The sequence below is a fragment of the Lates calcarifer genome, linkage group LG8 (genome assembly GCF_001640805.2).
Source record: "Lates calcarifer isolate ASB-BC8 linkage group LG8, TLL_Latcal_v3, whole genome shotgun sequence".
NCBI classification, from domain to species: domain Eukaryota; kingdom Metazoa; phylum Chordata; class Actinopteri; family Centropomidae; genus Lates; species Lates calcarifer.
In genome coordinates this window covers 4,084,196-4,105,304 of record NC_066840.1, presented here as the reverse complement: position 1 = coordinate 4,105,304, position 21,109 = coordinate 4,084,196, and the positions used below count along the sequence as shown (strand labels likewise).

Here is a 21,109-nt window from a genome sequence, read left to right as displayed (position 1 = left end):
AATATGAATGGGTAACAAGATCTAGTCTCTCTGTATTGCACTTTCATAAGAGAGGAGATAAAAACTGATCTCTTTAAAAATCACTTTTGTGTATCCATAGATTCATAGATTTTCATCAATTTTTCATCAGATTTTCTTAATCCAAAATCTCACATGTATAGCACCAAACACCTCAGATACAAACATACACCATATACAGTCATAGACATCAGATTTCTCACGAGCAGGAACATCTTCTAAGCAGAATTTCATCAAGAGTGTGTAAATTACAAGGCATTTAGAAAAACAACGTATCATAAAAAAAATATGGATGATGTTACTGATGTTACCACAAGGTCTAGCCTGGCTGCTAACAGCAAAAGAGATTCACACTGGTTATTTAAAAGATGTCTCTGCACATTGACTGTAGTCAATACTCTCAGAGAGGAGGTTAAATGGAAATTAACAGCATCACACAGCTGATAAGTTAGGATAGCTCCCTACATTTTTGACTCTGCAGCTCTCCACTACCTCAAAGATCAGCTCTGTCAAGACAGCATACTACTGTCCACGCTGTCGGCCAAAGTTCATCAACTTGATGCAGATTTAGATGAGTGCTGTGAGCAAATCTGATTACAGAAAGTCTATTGGAATTAATAAAACTTTCCTGAAAGTTTCACCATTTAAATGCTCTGGTGTGACCAGACTTCAACACCTCAGTTAAGCTTCAAAGAAGCTTTATGTTAAAATTGTGAATGTGTCATGTCAGTCTGCATCCCGCCATGCTTTATTGTTTTAGCATTGCCGAAATGAGGCAAATTGACAGATAAAAAACAATACATACTTGTATATTGTATTTTTGACTCATAAATTATATACTTACATATTTTTTAATCACATTTGTTTTGTATCAATGTCATCTCACCTGTTAATAGCTGTCACCTTAAAATGTAGTTATTGTGAGCTATTTTTTTCCCACCATCATGAATAAATGATATTAATACATACAGCAAATCATTTGCTGATATACACTGCAGAGCAGCAATATGGGGTATTGTATTCTCAGAGAAAAAAGTCACTGTTAACTAAAAGTTCATAAAATATGGTGCTTAAGCACATGAATAGAATAGTTTATGTCAGACCCACATGTGGGAGTTATGACACTGCAGTCCTCATTACTGTCCACTGATGAACTGTGAGATTGTGATGAAATATTTTCTGTAAACTTAGCAGCAAGTCTGTTAGGTGTTTTCTAGTGTCTGTTTTGTTATACAGTTGAAATCACTGTAAACTGTAATTCTACTAGAACAGAGACAATAATATGCATATAAGGGGTACACATTACATTTAGATACATCAATACTAAGAGAGAAGAACACTTGCAATGTCATGTCAAAGTAAATTTGTACAGTGAAGTAAATTTTACAAACTATAATGTTTGAGGAGCAATGTGAAATCACATCTATGGGGTGAGGCCAAAAAGGCAAAGCTCTGAGCAGCCAAAAAGGCACTTTATGGGGTGAAAATGCATTTTAAGGCTCAAAATAAAGAATAAAAAGACATTTGCTACATTTATAGCTTAAAACAAAGAAAACACAGTTACAAAAGGTGAATGTTCACTGTGAAGTCAAAATTTGAAGCTTCATTGTTCAGCAGAAACTGCTCTGCAAAGTATCTCAAATGCAGCTTTTGAGTCTGTCTCTAAAGCATCATTGTCATGTACAGTATATGAAAACCCTGATGGAAGAATCCTCATCCAGTCTCAACTCTGATTTTATTATTACAGAATAACTGTAATTGTCACTCAGACTACTTGTAGGTATGTAGATCTGAAGTCTGTTCCAAGTGCGTTTTTCGCGTTGCATTTGTAAATACCAGAGTTCGTGAGCACAGGGTTCTGTATGACGAGACTGCCCTCCTCTGTCATGTGTATCCCTCCCTGTGGTGTGAACCGGTTGTGTGGAACCAACGTTGTGCGTCCAGGCAATGTCCATGAAATATCAGGCTTGGGGATCCCAGTTGCAACACAATTTAATGTCACTGGTGATCCCCGGTTTACTCTTGTAATTGAGGTCAGTGTGTTGGTGATGCGTGGTGGGAAAACCATCACAGCAACTGGGTAGGACAGTGTTGATGAGCCAAAAGAGTTGAAGGCTTTACAAATGTATGTTCCTTTGTCAAAGGAGGCGACCTGCCTGAGTTGGAGGGTCCCATTGGCGAGAAAAGATACCCTGCCAATGGTTTGAGGTTTGTCCAAAACAAGACCATTGGGTAGGGTCCATGTAATTGACGCCTGTGGCCAGCCATCAACAGTACAAGGCAAGTTGAGATTGAAGCCATAAGTGATCTTCATCCCACCTGGAAAAGTAACATTTTAAGATTAAGTAGATTTCATGCAAAAATAACAGATACAAAAAAGATACAACACAAGTTATAACAACAAGATATCCCATAGATTCTTTACTTTTATGGCATTTTCCAGCTTGGATTGCTTAGTCCAGTTGAATTGGACACCCCCTTCTTATAATTTGTTTGGGTTGGTCTGAACAAATAAATCATCCTCAGGTGCAGACCAAAATAATCACACCAAGGTCTCTCTCTGGTCACAAACAAATCATGGAGTGGTTTGTTCCCCACCTGACCCAATTACAAGCTGTGTGTCTGCAAGTTTGAATAAAGTGGCTCTTGCAGCAAGCTGCATTTTGTATACTGAGATAAAGATGAGTGAAATCAACAGTTGTTAGCAGCTAATCAGTGAATGGACCATGAATCAAGGTCTAACCCGGACTAACGACAAAGTTCATTGCTGTCCTTATATTTGGGCAGAGTGAATGTTCTAATATGACTTTTAGTGACTTTTTTTTTTTTTTTGGTGTGAAAGGATATTAAACCAAGGGAAGAAGGCAACAAGTTTACGAGCCCATACACGGATTTGTAGCAAATGAGTATTGCAACTGTATTAATTTGAGAAGAAAAAAAAAACATACCTGTAGATCCTCTGATCACTGGTTTTCTGCCTGCCTCCAGTGCATAACGTTTTTCCACTTGTCCTGCCACATTTTTTGCTAGGCATCGGTACACTCCCTTATCAGTTGCAGTTGGTTGAGAGATCCGTAGAGTTCCATTACCCAAATGATGGGCGAAGCGTTGGAGTCTAACACCAGGTGTTAACATTGTCCCGTTGGGTAGCAGCCAAGCAAACTCTGGTTTTGGCTTGCCACGAGCAGGACACTCCAGGATCAATTCCCCACCATCTTGCTTTATTGGTAAGATTTCAATATTGGGAACAGCAAAGCTAGGTTTCTCAGCTAGTGATGCCACATCTAACTCAATCAAAAATGAGGCTTCACCTAGATGGTTTTTAGCTAGGCACATGTACTTCCCTTCATCTGTTTTCCTCACCCCTCTCAGCTCAAGGCTCCCATTTCGATGCACTTGGAAGCGACCACCGAGGTAGGGTGTTGTGAGAGAATGGCCATAAGGAGTAACCCACCAGACTCTTGGTTCAGGTTTTCCTTCCACTCTGCAGTCCAGAAGCACTGTTTGGTAGGAAACACCCAAAACCTTTGTGGTGCTCTTCCCTTTCATGCCATTGATAAAGGGTTCCTGGGGTTCAACTTCAAGTTTCAGGTTTTTAACATCATCACCAGCAGAATTTCGTGCTACGCATGTATATTTCCCTTCATCAGCAAGTGTCACCTTTTTCACCACTAATGTGCTATCGTCCATAATCTGAAATTTGTCTGATGACACTGATATCACATCATTTCGTGGTGATATCCACATTATTCTTGGAGTAGGTTCACCTGTTGCTTGACAACTCAACGAAGTGGATTCTCCCAACTTTACTGTCACAAAAGAATGTGATTTTAATTTAATCTTTGGAGCATTTGGTCCTACTATGACGCTGACCTTTCTTTCATCTTTTCCCAATTTGTTTTTGGCATAGCAAGTGTAGTCACCCTCGTCTTTTTTACCCATATGCTGGAGAAGTAAAGTTCCATTGCCAAAAATAACGTAGCGGCGATTGCGAAGCCCGCTGTCATCTGATTGTAGAGCATTGTTGATTAAAGTACCATCTGGAAGACTCCAGGAAACCTCTGGATCAGGGAGGCCTGTTGCAACACAGTCCACCTAAAATGGAAACAAAGGGGGGCGAGTGAATGGCTAAAGCTGAAAAATGAGTGTAAAAATCAATCAAATGTCATTTCTGAATAACGATTTATTGGTTAGTTAGTTAGTTAGTTTTTTTAATGTTTAATATTGAGCTATATTTACCTTTGTCTTAATTACAAGCGCTGTGCTGCTTGAAGTTGTAAGATTAAGTTATTTGATTTTAAAATAAACAATCTAATGATACTGCCTTAAGATACTCTTAGGAAATAATAATAGTTCTTATTATAAGAATAAGTGTATTTGTGTATTTGTATGCATAAAATCAGAAAATAGCAAAAAAAACAACAATATGCAAGAAAACACAGGTGATATAGAAAAGTGCATAAAATATCTGATCCCGCTCATCTTACTTTAAAATAACTTTGAGCTAGCTTCCTTTATCTACCTGGAAATTTTCTCCAAAGGTGACCCTGGTCTGCGCAGTCCTCACATGTTCGATTCTGGGAGCAGTCATTAACACCTCCACCTGATAAAGCAAATGCATAAAGTGCTTTTAATGTGAGAGATTCATTATGTGAAAGTTTCAGTGAAAGACTTAAGACAGAGACAGATTCAGTCAGGTATTGATCATCAATTGACCAGTGGCCACTTTTGCCAGAGCATATTTTGCAAAAGTCTGCATCTTAATTGTATAGACAAAGCCCTTCTGATTCCCAAGGGAATCAGCGTGTAACATCTTAGACTTCTTAACAACATTGACTCTGATAGTCATTAACAAAACAGGGATTCTTAATGAACAAAAATTCACAGCCAGAAATTAAATGTAGACTAATGAAAAAGAGTTGGCACTGAAATTAAACAGCTCTTTATCTGTCCTGTTCATACCTGGAAGAGCTCCATGTCCTCCCCATTAGGCCGCTGAAAGACACAGAGATAATTTCCACCATCTAGCTCTGTTAGCTGAAGAATCCTCAGAGTCCCATTACGGAAAACTTTAATTGGTCTCTCTGGACTGGAGGCAGATGGGGGAGAAAGCAAGGTTGAGATTAAAGCAATCAGTCAAGTTTAAACCTTTTAATGTAATTATATTTTTTTCAGTAGTGTACTGCTTCATGGAGGCACAAAAGAAGGTATTTCAGTTACCTGTATCGATACTCCATGATGGTCTTTGACGGCAGCTGCCAGATGGTTCCTCTTGTGGATCCAGTAGACTCTGGACAGTGGAGGTAGACAGCAGAGCCATACATAGCAGAGATAGAGTGTTGGCGTGATGGCACAGCATGGCGGTGGGTTGGAGGAATGGGAAGAGGGGGAGGAGCCAGGCGGGAGAGGGAGGGAGCATCTGCCCTCACTTCTAGCTGGATGGTTCTTTTGGCGATTCCCACAGTGTTAGTGGCCAAACACTCATACCTGTGAGAAGATCAATTGCAGCCTGGAGGTAAACTCACAGCTTAAGAGCTCAGACAGAGTTGACTTATAAATTAAGATTGCCTGGAGCATACAGTGCTTTGCCTGATAGCACATAGCATCTTCATGACTTTAAATGTAGTATACAGTACCTTTATTATCCTTGGTTATTGATACATAAAATTCAAAGTCAAGGGCTGAAAATTTGCAGTTGGTACATCCCAATTGCAAGTGAGTGAAATTTAAGGTGTCAATATGCTTCAGCAGAAACAAAACAGTTTGTCAGATGATTGAACTGCAATCTAAAATTATTATCAATCCAAAACTCACTAAAGAAAAAAAAAATTCAGACTTGCAAACAAATTATTTGTGTAATTGTGTAAACTATTAGTCTAACATTCTTTCTTTCTTTCTTTTCCTAGTTCTGACACAAATCACTCATGTGGGTGTGTTTTTCCTGGGGGACTGCATGATGATCATATGTGCAGTCCTTAATTCAAACCTTATATCAACCCAGACATTTGACTAATACATTACAGACATCTAAGACATAATGTCATTATAAATAATAAAAAAAAAAAATAATAAACTAATATGACATTAAAATGAACTACAAACTTGGCAACAAAAGCAGATGACATTGAAAAGCAACTGAACTGATGAAGTTAAGTGATGGTCTTGTATGAACTCTGGCAATTTTTTTTACTTAATTTCCCTGAGGGAGTCATCCCAAAGGGATCAATAAAGTCTGTCTAAAGCTGTCTAAGTCTAAGCTGTCTAAAAGAGATGCATACCTCCCACCATCAGATGGTGAAACATTCTTCACAAGCAGTGTCCCATTAGGAAAGACAAAAAGCCTGCGTCCCAGAAACTGTGATGGCTTAACATGGATGCCTGCTGGGAGCATCCATTTCAGAGCAGGCACTGGTTCACCTTTCACAGAGCAGTGGATGTACACTCCCCTACCTGGTTGGATGGAATTTTATTAGTCTATAATGCTTCATATTATGAACACTTTGTTGGCATTGTTTACTAGTCATATCATGAGGAAAACTTTTTATTATGGAGATAGTTGCTTTATGTTTGCATGAATTTAAATATCTGTACTATACCTGACTGAATGATCACTGTATCCATTGCTCCTTCGCTGATGCTTGGAGGCAGAGCTGCCACGTGGAGATGATAAGTAATTGTATCAGCACCTGCTGCATTACTTGCTATACATTTATAGTCCCCTTTGTTGGAGAAATTGGCAGAATTAATTTGCAGAGTTCCATTTTGAAGAAGAGACATTGGAGAGAGGAGAGTACGAACAGTCCCGACTTCACGAACAAAAGTCCTGTCTGGAAGAATCCATGAAATTTGTGCTGGTGGTTTTCCAGAGGCAAGGCAGTCAAGAGCCATACTTTTCCCTAAGTACATTGCTATTTCTGTGGACTTTGGTTGTTGAATCTTGGGTGCCTCAGTCTGAACAGCTAAGGTGGTGACCATGCGATCTGATCCAAACTGGTTTTGGGCCGTGCAGAGGTACTGGCCTCGATCCTGAAGCTGGATGCTTTTAATAACAAAGGTTCCATTCTTAAAGACTTCAAAACGGGGACCATGCTTGGTGTTAGCTGGGATAGTGGCACCTGAAATGAAAACAAAACAGGTAAAATGTGAACAGATCTGATCCAAGTCTCAATGAAAATAAGCTGAAAGCAACACAAAGACTGTGTTGACTTTTTCATCTCTCTGTCTCTTACCTGTGGAGACTTTAGTCCATGCAATGGTAGGTTCAGGATTCCCTGTTGCTTTGCAGGGCAGGAAGACATCACTCTCTGCAAGTACTGACACGCTGGCAGTGGTTACTGTGGTGATGCGTGGCTTCATCCCACTACTTCCAGCTCCCAACACCCACGGGAAAGGTGGGGCAGCTGTGGGCCGCCGAGAGCTGATTCGTCCCGCTACAAAATTGAACAATTTCAAACATCAAAATAATTATAAAAATATACTTTTTCATTTTTCATTATAAATACATAGCCTATATCTGTGCACCTACCTCCAACAGGCCACCAACCTCCATGCAAAACCCCAGGGGTGGTGGGGTGGTAAGGGTGAGGGGTCGGGATGAAACCAGAGAATGATGATGATGAAGGTTTTGCAGGGTTTGGAGGCTGCAGGTTGTAAGAATCTGTGGCTGTTCGTGGTTTGGGGGTGTAGGGTCTATGCAGGGATGGGGGGTTGGGTTTAGTTGTGATGGGGGATGGAGGATTGTAGAAGTTTGTGCGAGGTTTGGGTGTTACCATCCTCCCTAGCTGTGCGATGCGATCAAGCTGTGCCTGGATAAATCAAAATGAGCAATTACTATGGTTTTAACCCATTTGTAATTAAATCCCAGCTCCAAGAGCTGATTCATTATCATTGCCATCATTAGCAATTGTTGCTACCAAAACATTTCTTGTCAGTGTATGAAAGCTACTGCATTATAAACACACATACAGTATATGAACACTTGATTAGAGAGTAATACTCAGTACAAATGGAAAACGCACCTTGTGTCACATAGATTATCTATATAGTCCCTAACAGTGCTATGTTTACCTGTTTCACTTACATCCTTTAAAACTGTGTTAATAATTTCTTGGCCACAAGTTAACATCCTTAAAGTTGTTCTGGCTAATGTGTTAACAAACAATAACATTCTACCATATCCAGTAAATAATGAGGGAAATTGTCTTCCCATCTGGCCACTTAAAAAGAGTAGGTTCAACAATTCTTATTATTATTATTTTTGTCTCCTATCCCAAGATATTTGGTTAATGTTGGTGATAAAAATGGCTGTGTCTTGTTAGATTCTTGACTTTCTTCAGCAGCTAGCCTGCTATTTGATGCTGGCTATGGCCATATAATTGTCTGGAGATTTCTTTTCTGGACAACTGCCCGCTGCTGTGGAAATGAGGTTGAACACAGCTGTTACAATGAAGCAATGTCAAAAGTGTGTGGACTGTAAAATCAAAACAAAGAGCTCAAAAAGACTAAAAGCTCTGTAAGCTATAGCATTGGATTTATCACTATAAGCAACCACCGCTGTTGCTGAATTATTGTTAACCTACAAAATATTATATGTAATAATTATTGCAGCTACTGCAGTATTTCAGCTTTAATTAGGAATTGAATCCAACCTTTGCTGTGTAAATCAATATTTTTGCTATATGTAACACTGAGAACATAAATTTGAATTTAAAGGGGACATTGGCTGCTTCCTCAGTTTTGGCAACATGGTGATTCTTCTATCTACAGATCAATTGAGTTCTTGTCAAGCACTTTATTAACATTTATATACACAATAAGGAAATAGGAAACACTTATTATACACGCCCACAGAGCAACCACGGAGTGTACCTGTCTGTATCTGTTCCTCAGCCTTGATAGAAACAGTTTATCTCTTATTTGGGTCCTGCCTTCCATGTGATGATTTTGATGACGATGATGCAACAGGTGGGGATTAGAGGGTGTGACTCTGGGGTTTTCTGTTGCTCCTGAAGCTGTAGGTGTGGGTTTGACTGTTTCAGCTGTGATTTCTGGTCTGTTGGTGACAACTGGACCTGGAGCCCAGGGGTGGAGGAGAGGCCAGGTTCGATGGGTGGGCACAGGGTGTGACCCAGGGCCTAGGAACAGAGAGCAAACATTTGATCAATTACATAACCATACATGGAAACCATGGTTAGAGTCACATAGCATAACACCAACCCAACATAATATTGATCGTTTCTTTTGGTTTATTAGCTGGTCTGGTTAATATAATGGTCCTATTCGTTATTATTATTATATATATTTTTTACACTTTCATCAATCATCTCTTTATTTCAAAACAGTAGGGAAATCATTACACAACAGCTTTATTTACCTTGCCTTGGATGAGGAAACGACTTTTGACTTGGCCATGAAGGGTAGAGGGGGTAGTAATGATGATGATGATGGTGTGAAGGCCAGCGAGAGGTTGGGGCAACTCTGGGGGGCTGGGAGTGTCTACCTGGAATCACTTTACCCTGCCTTCCTGTATTTCTTTCTTGATTTGTGTTTGTCGTCCTGGTAGTGGCAATTTGCCCTCTTCCGTGGTTATTGGGATGAAGCCAGGGGTGAAGTGGCTCCATTACTGGGAAGCTGTGAATCTCAGGCTTTACTTCTGGCTTGTTTACCTCTTTACCTTCACTCTGTGTGACTTCCTCTCCTGTCCTCCCTCTTGTTGAATGTGAAGTAGTGACCTTGGAAGATGACGTTTTTGCCTGGGCTGGTGTATTTTGCTCTAGTGAAGGTCGCGTGTTAAGTCTTGGTCTATTTTGCGTCGTTAACCGAATGCTATCCCATGTATTGTAGTTCTGTGTAACCCACTCCTTTTTAGATTTTTTTGTGTCTCTCTCACTGCCCTCTGTGTCTGTTTTGTGTTTTTCGTGCTGTTCCATTGCTGTCATTACCTCCCTCTCACTCTCTCCTGCAAGATTTTTATTCTGTCTGCCCCTCTCAAATTTCTCTAGGTTGACAGTATATTTCTCATTTTCATCAACAGTCCTTTCAGTTGGATGAGGGGTACTATCTAACTTTGGAGTGACAATTGTCTTTGGATTATGTAAATTATGTTTACCTGGAGAGCTATCTACATCTGGAACTTCTGTAACTGATGGAAGTGTGGTAAGGATGCTGTCAAGATCACGAGTAGTTTCACTGTTTGAATCTTCTTTGGGATCCAAACTATCACTGTCCTTGTAATTATATTCATAGTCTTCACCTTCATCTTCCTCTGTTTGATACTCAGCAGATAAGTTTTCATGGTTTTCCACTGTGGTTGCAACAGGTGTTGTAGTGGTGATAGTAGTGGTAGTGGTAGTAGTAGTTGTAGTCGTTGTTGTTGGTGTGGTGGTTGTTGGGGGAACAGTTGTTTGGGGCTTGTTTAATGGATAGTTGAAGGGATTTACTCTTCTCATTGGGGGTTTTCTACGCCTGAAAGGGGGCCTTCTCCTGTTTGAGCGATCAGGAACAAGGTTGTTCCTTCTCCCCTCTCCAGTGTGCTTATTTTCAGACTGATCAACTGGCTGAGGAGTTCCGATAACAGGAGATTCTGTGATAGATTGAATGGGTTTTTCTGTAATCCCACCAAAATTGTGTAGGGATGGTTCTGTAATTCTGGGATGTGTTGGTGGTGGTTGTAAAACCGGTGGTAGACTTTCTGACTTCTCTTTTTTTGAATGGTCCTCAGACTTTGCTCTTGTGCTCATGGGAAAATATGTTTGCTCTATTGTAATATCAGGAGGGTTAGTAGTATGGGGTAACTTAACAGTAGTAGTAGCAATTGTTGTGGGAATTATTGTAGTAGGTTTAGATGTACTTGTTTGGACTGTTACAGTACTGGGCTCTTCTAGAGACTGCTCTGTAGGCAGAGCAACAGTTGGTTTAGCATTAGCTTTAGCCAATATCTCTGCCCAACGATTTGGATCTAATTCCTTAACAGATTTATTGGGTTTTCTTTTTGAATCTTTTATTCGTATTCTTTTGGAAAACCCATTGGGATTCCTTTGCTGTGTTCCAACCCTCTTAGGAAACTGCGTAGCAAAAGGACGTATAATTTCCTGGTAATCTCCCCCTGAACCTTCTCCTTCCTCCATGCCAATTGGTAAAATGTGCTGCTCTTTCTCTGTCTGTACTTTAGACTTATCAGAGGCCTTTTCTCCTGTGACTTCCACAGTGTGTGATAACATGTCAACTCCATACAGATTTGAGGCTAAGCAGCTATATTCCCCTGCATCTTCTTGTGTTAACTTTCTTACTACCAAAGTCCCATTTTCCATCACTTCTGCTCGTCTTGTCTGTTGCGTGGGGAGTAAAATTAGATTTTTGGGCAGGTACCATATAGTTTGACTTGGCTGAACTGAGGTCACGTCACAAGGAAGAACTAAAGAGCGTCCCTTTTCAACAACAATTTTCTGACCATTGAGAGCAGTGGGGCTAAGTGAGAGTTCTTTAATTGTGAGCCTCAAAGGCATCAAATCGACACCAGCTTTGGTCCTGACCATGCAGTGGTAGAGGCCTGAGTCAGATAGTGTGGCATTTAAGATCACAAGTTCTCCTCTTTCAGAAATTTCTGTTTTATCATTTGCATCTTCCACAATGGACAAATCTGGAAGCACCCACTCAACTTTCACCTCTGGATTTGAAGTGATGACACTGCACTCCAAGCGAACCTTGGAACCTGCAAGAGCTGTCTGAACCCGTCCTGCTGTCCCTCTGTGAATCAGTGCCCAGGAAGAAGCAAAGTCATTGTCATCTTCCTGCCCTCTAAAACTGTTGATATGTTTGGTAATTAAAGTAGTAAAATCCATCACCAGTTTCTTAGTTGTTGTCTGCTGTCTGTTGAGCCTTAAAGTGACTCTAGGTTGAAGCAGCCACGAGGGTTCAGCTACCAAATACCCTTTTAATTCTGTGAAATATGGTGAATTTTCATTAACAGCTTGGGAATACTGATAGGTTACTCTGCTTGCATTTCCTCTCTGTTGACCTCTTTCCAAGATAGCTGGGCTTTCATAGTAATATGCAACCAGTTGCCATAGATTTTGCAGCGTCTCCCGGTCAATCTCACACTCAAGAACAGTCACTAGCGATACATTGACAGATAACTCCCCAGGTAAATGTGGATTTACAGTCCAAGTCATGGGGGAACTGTCACCAGGGTGGCGTACATCACATGCCACATGAGCATTGTTTCCGTGGCTATCTGAGAGAACAAAGGTTAGGTGGCCCAATGGTTTTTCAAAGTCCCGGGTGTAAGGGATGTCAGGCTCTGCTTCAGATTCAGCATATGCAGGATTGTCCCACTTTTTGAGAGGGGAGCGAAGATCTGGCCGTTCACAGGTAAGCTTGTCTGAAGTTAACCCTAACAAGAGGGTACCATTCAGGGGTTGAGGAGAGGAGCACTGGGGGCAGGTCTCACTGGAACCACGTTCCTTCTTGCACTTTATTACACCTGGAAGAAAGAGGGGGAGAAAGGAAGACAGGGAAAGATAAAACAGCAGGAGGAGAAGGAGTGATGGAAACAATCCCAGGAATTGGAAGGAAAGATGAAAGAGGAAAGAGAGAAAGGGGAGTTAAGGAGAGGGGGGTAAAAACAGAATATGGGAAAGGAATAAATAGAGATAGGAAACGGGAAAAGAAGATGGAAAGGTGAAAAATAAAACATGAATCTCGGATGACAGGGGCTTAAAATGCAAATACAATACTACGTGTTTGCAAGTTTAAGTTTAGTCTAGGTTTATATATCTACTAATGCAGTTCTGGCAGTGTCATACCTTCAAATGAAGCAGGCCATAAAAATAATAATGTATTATAAACTTCCATGCTGATACAAAGAGCTAGCATATGGGACTAGTTAAAGATGATTTGTGAAAATGTAACAAAGCAGTGACAATGAAAGAAAGCACGTGTGTCATGAAAATTACTGAATGAGAAAGAAGGGTAAGGAAAAAGTACATAATTTAATCAACTCTTTAGATTGCATATAGAGCAAATGCAGTCAATTTAGTGGGAGTAGATGTTTTCTGCAGAAGCTGGATGGCAGGCATGCAACATTTTCTGCCAGTACACTTTAGGTCAAAAACACTCTGGAGCCCAGAGATACACTATTTTTATTTTCATGTGCATATAATCATAATATAGAGACAGAGTGTAGTCAGTTATTAAGTTATAATTTCTTATCAGTGAGAAACCTCTAATAAACCTATTGTCCAGCTCCAAACAACCAACACACTAAGTTAGCCACTAGCTGGTGAACACAATGGAGCATTTAACAGCTTAAACCCCAGATGTTTCACTTTGGAGCCCGCAGTGTTAATAAGCAATTGATGGCCAACACATTTACCAGACAATAATATGTCAGTGTTGTGTTTTCAGCTTGTTCCACTTCCCCCAAAAAGCCAAAAAATTGATTACAGCACATGAACCTTTGCATAGTCGTTAAATCGTTTGTTTTCCTCACAGAGTTGAAGATGTAAGGAATAGTGTGTGGGAATATAAGATTAGAGCATTCATTCATGTGTCCTTACCTTCATGTGTGGAACTCCATTCTATCAACCAGTGGAGTTGACAATCACAGGTCCAGGGATTACCATGAAGAGAGAGAAGCTCAAGTCTGGGAGCTGTCTTTAGTGCTGCAGCTGGGAGCTGCTCCAACAGATTGTCTGACAGGTGTAAGTGTCTGAGACAAAAACATCATATCATTTTCTTCACTTACTGGTCCTCAGAGTGACAGGAGGATGGGGCCTATCTGCAGTAAATTAATCTAAAAACATGGCTTCAATTTTCCAAAACATAAGAGAAATATTCACTATTTTTCTTACTTGAGTCCAGAAGTCCAAAAGTTTCCCAGCAGTGACACTGTTATGAAGGTATGAGGGTGGATCTCTTTGAGGAGGTTCCCCTCCAGCTGCAGGAGTTTTAGGGAGGTCAGGCCAGAGAAGGAGTACGGCTCTATAAAGTCAATAAGGTTATGGTCCAGATGGAGACGGATCAAACCAACAAGACCCTCAAACAGACCAGGGGTCACTGATGTTAGCTTGTTGTAACTCAGCTTCAAGATCTGGAAACAAAGAAATTTGTGTTACTTACATTTATTGAACATTAAAACTATTTTGAGCAATTATTGAATTAAGAGACAGACAGAAAGAGCAACAGAAAAGAACATCCAATCCTGATTTACTGAGCTTTTCTGAGGTTATTTGGAGACAATTCAACCCAAACAGAGTCTTGAATGCTCAACACAGCCTTGTTTTGATGTATTGGCTTGGATCTTCAGTCTGTTTAAAATGCAAATTTAGGCTCTGATTGGACCCATCTGGACCCAACAAGATTCACTGCATTTTAAGTCAAGCAATAAAAGTGCAACTAATTACTTGCTTAAATCTGGTTTACGAAGGGAGAGATTGGATTTGGCTCCGTACATACACCCTCTGTCCCTCTGGTGTTAGCCAGTCCCAGTGTGTTCCCTTTTTTGTACATGCTTTTATATATAATATTTTCTCTTCGTTGTATGTACCTCTTCCATAGAAGAATAAAATATTACATTACATTGAAATTTATTGTCCATTTCTGGCCTAATCATGTTGGTTTTTGCTTCAGATTGCCCTAGTAATTACGCCAAACCAGAGCTGTGGAGAATAACAAATGCTAACACTCTAAGATGGTTTGACACAAATTAATACAGCCCATCAGCAACAATTAGTATTTAACCACTGAACAGCATCTACAAGAAACCATGAGTTCTTGCCAAATTAAGTCCAATAAAATACATTTTATTCATATACTTTAGAATTAAGTCCCATACAGATCCATTTGTACTCAGCCAATTTTGATTCTGGTCCAAGGATCAGTAGTGCACAAAAGGTAACAAGTACCCGAGTGCTCAGTAAAGATCAGCTAAATTCAGATGTTATGCATGAAACATCTCTTTGTTTCTCCACCTTTATCCATACAAACTAGTCCAGAATCGAGGACACATTTAGAATAAGTAAATATTGGGACTGTAGTTAAGTTACCAGGACATGTACACTCTCACACATACACTACCTGTACTGATCTTAGGCTGTAAAATGCCCCAGGGTGTACTGTGTTAATGTCGTTGCCATGCAACATGAGCATTTCCAGTTGCCGTAGTGACTTGAATTCTGACCCCTCCACCTCCGTCAGGCTGTTATAACTGTTAGAAAAAAGACAATAAACAGGACCAGTTACAGGGATTAAAGAGTAACAGAGGGTCATTTGGGGTCAGTTGGAAAAGAAGCTAAAATTAGTTAGCAGTCATTGCTTGCAAGTGTGTTGATGTGACCTCTCAATTGAAGGCAAAATGATAGCTGGAAGGAATGACGAATGGAAAGATGGAAAGAGGGATGACCTCAGTAAACCTTTGACCCCCCCAGTGATTTCCTCATTCTTAAAAGTTCACAGTGTGCACAACAGCAGAAACACAAGGATGCTGCTGTATCTTTTTCACAGCCTTTCTAGCTAGCACCAGAATACAATAGGCCCTTGTCCAACATATGTTTTAAAAATGTTTATATTAGTTTTTCCCTCTTGTTAACTACATCAACATGACATTTTAAAGCAGCAGGGGTCTGTGTGAATAGGACTTCAGTAATTATAACAGTGTAATTATACCAGCAATCAAAATACAAAGAGTTGAAAAAAAATCTTGGAATCTTCAGGTTTCAACAGACATCTCTCCAAGAGCCAAACTGATTGCCAAGTACAGTATAGAACAGTACATGCCAGAGCCAAAGACATTATTCATCAAAGGAACAGAGTCTACAATAGAGCACACAGTTGGCAGGGGCTGACAGTGCTTGACAGATTTCAGTGTATTAGAGTTAGTCGATCCTTCCAACAACAGGAATCAGAACAACATTGTCTACTATTATCCTGTAGTGAGTTCTGTAAAACTCACAACATTCTCTGGGTGCAGTTATCCCCACCCAATTGAACACATATGGGAAATTCTGCAGTTTGCATTTTTCCACTACCATCAATAAAACAGCCAACTCACAATATATCATCCGGTGGCCACTTTCATCCACAGTGTCTTTCTGTGCCATGACTGCACATAGTTTTAGTGTAGGTTTCCCCATTGGGAACTGAACTTCGAACTCTGGCAGTGTTCGTGCTTTGCTCTTATACCGTAACGAAAGCTGCTGCATTCCTCCCATATATGGGAGTACTTGGCATTCATAGAACACATTTCAGGGCAGATTGAAGCTAGCCTAAAACTCTTCAATCACCTAATTAAGATACTTTTCATTTGTGTTTCATTTAAATAATTGAAGCCAAGACTTCAAGTATTTCAAATAAATTGACAGTGTCAAAGCTAGGATGTATGGCAATATGTATGTAGGTCGGTAATATGAATAAACTGTCTCGTGGAGGCATTTATCATGTCCATGCTCTGTTAAAGGGTCATATTGATAATGGACAGTGTGACAGAGTAGTAACTGAAGGGTTCATTTAACTTGAAACAAAGTATTAAGTGTTGTCCAACCTTTGGTCATGCTTGTCAGATTGTATTTTTTGGAAAGTCACAAAAAACTAACAATTATTTTCATATAATTCATTAATTTGCAGATTATTTTGTCGATTCATTGATGGCCAACAGTCCATAAGCCAAAGCCCTGCTTTATTTGTTGAAACCCCATTGAAGCCTGTCTATCACTATGCTAGGCCCTCTGAGTATGACAAAGTGATGGACTATTAGATCCAGTCATCTCCTCACAACCATAAATCCTACGGTTTGGGGGATTGTTTTCCATAGGTGGTTCATGCCATCGTCCATGCCACTCACAGATCATTTGACACAACAGTTCCTTTGAATGAGAATGAAAACTTGCATTTGCTTGAGTGGTTTCCTTTTGAATTCAAAGAGCACTGCTCTGAACTGAAGCTAAAGTAAAACAGGCCCCAGAGTGTAAATAAAACACTCCAAACATGCCTGGTGTGAACATATACCAAAAGCTCTGCATTAGACTAAATCCCCCTGGTCTGCACCCCAGTTAGCAGGGTGGTCTAGTGTTCAGAGAGTTAGAGTGTGTTAGCTCCCTAAAGGTTTGGTTACTTTCCAAATGTCTGCTCTGCTGACAGCAATGTGAGGAAGAAAATAAAACAGACCGCAACTTCAGTGTGTTAATTTTTTGCAACTGACTGTTTGCTAAGTCCTGCCTCCCTCAGTTGCTGTTGATGCAGACAGATTTACTACTCAATTATTATTATATATTTTTATTGTTTATTTTAAAACATGTGTAGTAATTTCCGATATAGGTAGACAAAAGTAGTCTTACAATTTCTAACTGATTTTTGCCAGCCGAAATGACAGCTGTGGCTAGCCAGTTAAATATGTCAATGTCAATCTTACTCCAACCCAGCCATGTTAAAATTGTGTAGTGTTCATTTTTAAACTTTTTGTTTGCTATTTCATGCATCCACTATATTGTATTCTTTGTGTCTGATGATGTGTGCTGTATGTGTTTTTGTGAGTGTGTCCATAATGCAATATCTCTTAATAATAGTTTAAGACAGATCCATAAAACAAATGTCAGAAAGCTCTGTTATTGTAGGTATGTGTTACTTAATTCAATTTGACCTGAAGGGGGTGGTGTAATTTAATATTAACATGACACTTGCTGTTCCAAACTGTTCTCCACATAATCCCTGCAGTATACTGTTGGTTGTATAAACCAGCATGATGCATTTTGTTTTGGTTAAAGACATCATTTGGAATGTACTGATATCAGTTCCCACAGAACAGGAGCACATATGGAGATAGTTTATCTCCTGTGGACTCAACTGAAGTTTGGCAGTAGTAGCTTTTGTGACCATTTACCTACTGAAATGCTTTATCACATCAAAGCATTATATCCTCTTGTAAAGACTCGAGGAGCTGCACTAAGCAGCTGTAATGCACCTGAAATGCAGCGATAGCCGTTCCCACAATACGGCTTCAAATGCAAATAGAAAGCCTCGTGTGAACAATAGCGGTGCCCTGGCTGCTGCTTGCCAAGCAGTTTGCCATGTAAATATGGATTGTTTGGAGCCAATTATTAAATGAGGCAATTTGTTATATACAAAACAGAGGCTGGGCTATTTCTCTGCTGTGCTGGAGGGCAGTGAATGCAAAGACCCACATGGAAGTGATTAGGAGATTTATTCTCTCTGGAGTCAGTTTAGTACCACATGCTGCTGCTGAGGCCTTATCTTCAGCCTTTAAAGCAGATTTTGTCAAATTAAATGCACCATGGGCTATATACAGATGCTCTCACTGATGATCACTGATGTGGCTCTTTGGTGTAAGAAGGTTTCTTTTGTTCTTAGGGCAGGTTGGCATATGATAAACTGATGGCAAGCAGCAATATGTTTTCATTATCCAACCACCTGAGGCAAGATAGTAATTTCTCTGTAGGAGTGGTATTCAAAAGTGATCTGAAAAGAACAGTCAAAAAGCTATCTCACCAATCAAAAAACACTTGCCTCAGCATTTTGGTCTGTGAGTTATTTGAGGCAGTGTTGATCATTTGTTAGCTAAAGAAAACATTTCTCTGACAAATTACCTTCACCACATTCCATACTATTTCCTGTAGAGTGTTTAGTTTTCTTCCCCCTGGGCTGGCATCGATAACAGTGTGTCTGTGCTTCTGTGTGGACATGTATTTATGTATAGTAATTGTGTCTTACCCCAGGTTGAGCCTCTCTGTGTCTTTAGGGAAGGTCTTTGGTATGTTGGTGAGGTGTCTGAATGTACAGTGGACCTCTTTAACACCTGGACAGCTACAGGTCCGCGGGCAAGATGGGACAGCGTAGACAGGGCAGATCTACAGGGGAGAAGTGCAGGTGTGAAGGGAGAAACAGCAGACAGAATGAGAAGAATAGGTGAAAGAGGATAGTAATTCATGGGAGGAGGTCAGGAATAAAAGAAAGAGGGCAGAGAAATAGAGAAGCAAACAGATAAGTTCAGACCTGCGTAGTAACTGACAGTTTGGAGAGAAATCAATACTAAGTGGAATAAATAGATGTGAGGCTTCCTATATAAAATAGACCAGGCGTATTAACATCATGCCCTCCTGTGCCCAATTCCATTTAGTATTTTTAAATATGATTTATGCATCTGAGAGTCTATATTTATCTTTAATTCAAGACTTCCTTAATAATGTCTCTGGCTTTTGAATGGTGTCCTAATAAATCAACACAACATTTTCACAGCCAACAAAGCTCTGCTAAGCATCCTCACTTTTTCTTTTTACTGTCACATTGAAACTGACTTTTATGTGTCGAATTTTGATGATTCAAGCAAACAACCAACTGGCTCCTGCGAGAAGTTGAGATCCTCTGCAAGGACGATTTACCGTTTGCCAGAGCAGTGATGAGAAGAGCAGAGGAAACCACGCTGCAGCCAACCTGCAGAAGATTTTGGCGCACCACCACAGCGCCATGACTGGATGGATGTCTGACCGCTCACGCCATCAATACACCTGGAGGAAGGTATGGGGTGATTGAAATGCACAGATACATAGTATGTCAAAACAAGCTAAACATTAGAACCTTAAAAAAGATTGGATTTATTGCAGGACTGTTACAGTGAATTGTATCTTGTACAAGTGTAACTGGTGACTCAGCTTCTCATGTTTACAGTAGATGAGAATGGTAGAAAGAAGTGACCCACTGTTGACTTGTGGACCTCTGGCCCAGTGCACCAGCCCCTGAACATGAAGAATTAGAATTCAGCTGCTGTATTAATGAATCAGTATCTCCATAACTGCATTATATCCTAGGCATATTCATCTGCTTAACACTAATTCTTGAAACTCTCTGATTTCTTTCAGGTTTCATTAGGGACATTATAAATGATACTAACCAAACAAAAATTTATACTACACCTGCATAAGCTAATTTTGGCCACTTAGGGACAGCACAACCTCTGAACACATACTGACATATTATTACCTTATAAAGTTTATGTCATACTTGTTAGCAAACAGTTGCTTATATACATCTGATACGAAGCAACACTATGATTGTAGTCATTTTCTGGTCTCCAACAACTCCTGAGAGACATATTTGGGTATTTAGTTGCTAAATGCTCCACTTTGCTCACTAGCCAGTGGCTAACTTTGTCTGTCTTGTTATACCTGAGCAGTTTTTTTTTTTAAACAGCTACCTGTTGAAGTTGGAAACAGCATTGATGAGAATGGTGACACTGAATCAAACAGAAAACCTGTAGGTTGTAAAACCAAAACAGTGAACAAAAAGAAGCTAAGAATTGCGCTTAAAAAGTTGTTTGATGTTAATTTTCCTCTGATACTATTCTGTGAGTAAACATTTTTCGACAGCTTTACTTATACCTCTATTAGGGTCCTGTATACAAGAACATCCACATTACTTTTTGTGCATGGACAGACTGTATGTGTACATACAAATGCAATCATACATATTCATTTTCTGACTTCTGCCTCATAATAAGTTATTGAAGAGGCAATAACTAATTCTCACATTTCATTTTTAGCTTCGGCTAGATACGATGAAAGAGAAAATTACCATAATGATTTGCAAAATGCACCACATTCATATTTTAACACAAGTCCAAACTGGTATCCCACAAATGTTACATTAGATTAAGAAAGAAAGGAAATTCACAGCAAAATTTTCAGCAACTGAGTAGGTTGACAACTGTAGCAGCCCTCTTAATACACAACTATTTGCCCTCAAGATTGATACGTAAAACACATCAAGGAGGGCTAAACACTAAATCCTGCCTGTCTTTGCTACACCTTTCCTTGGGGAACTCAGTGCAGTGCAGATCCTCTTTTATCCAAATAATCATGTTTAAAACTAGGAATATGTGTATATTTGTAGACTCACAATAGATATACCATCTGTCTGCATTGTATATTAATGCAAGTCACATTCTGGTAGCTCAAACCAATTCTGGAATTGAAAAGAATACAATATAATTCAATAGACAGTAGTGGAAAATAACCACTTAACATTGGCAGTTGCGGTTTGCTTCAGTGCCAGGTGGTTTGGCAGTCATTATGTTAGTTTAAATGTT

General features: G+C 39.8%; 1 protein-coding gene and 1 long non-coding RNA gene across 2 annotated transcripts in view; one reads left to right on the top strand and one right to left on the bottom strand.

Moving 5' to 3' along the window:
• The window catches only part of LOC108878981 (uncharacterized), a 34,718-nt gene extending 15,171 nt beyond the window's left edge, over positions 1–19,547 (top strand). Inside the window, exon 5 of the long non-coding RNA XR_001960273.2 lies at positions 19,352–19,547. This is a non-coding gene — a long non-coding RNA (uncharacterized LOC108878981). The remainder of the gene's footprint in view (positions 1–19,351) is intronic.
• si:ch211-159i8.4 (matrix-remodeling-associated protein 5) lies at positions 745–19,493 on the bottom strand. Its single transcript, XM_018670070.2, has 16 exons — positions 19,407–19,493; positions 18,739–18,875; positions 15,094–15,223; positions 13,869–14,107; positions 13,575–13,726; positions 9,392–12,499; positions 8,887–9,152; positions 7,544–7,823; positions 7,248–7,448; positions 6,615–7,133; positions 6,297–6,468; positions 5,239–5,505; positions 4,981–5,107; positions 4,541–4,621; positions 2,967–4,113; positions 745–2,337 (listed from the first exon to the last, which is right to left on the bottom strand). The coding sequence occupies exons 1-16, from the start codon at positions 19,491–19,493 to the stop codon at positions 1,784–1,786; spliced, it is 7,467 nt and encodes a 2,488-aa protein (XP_018525586.1). The 3' UTR covers positions 745–1,783.
• Positions 19,548–21,109: the final 1,562 nt, after the last annotated feature.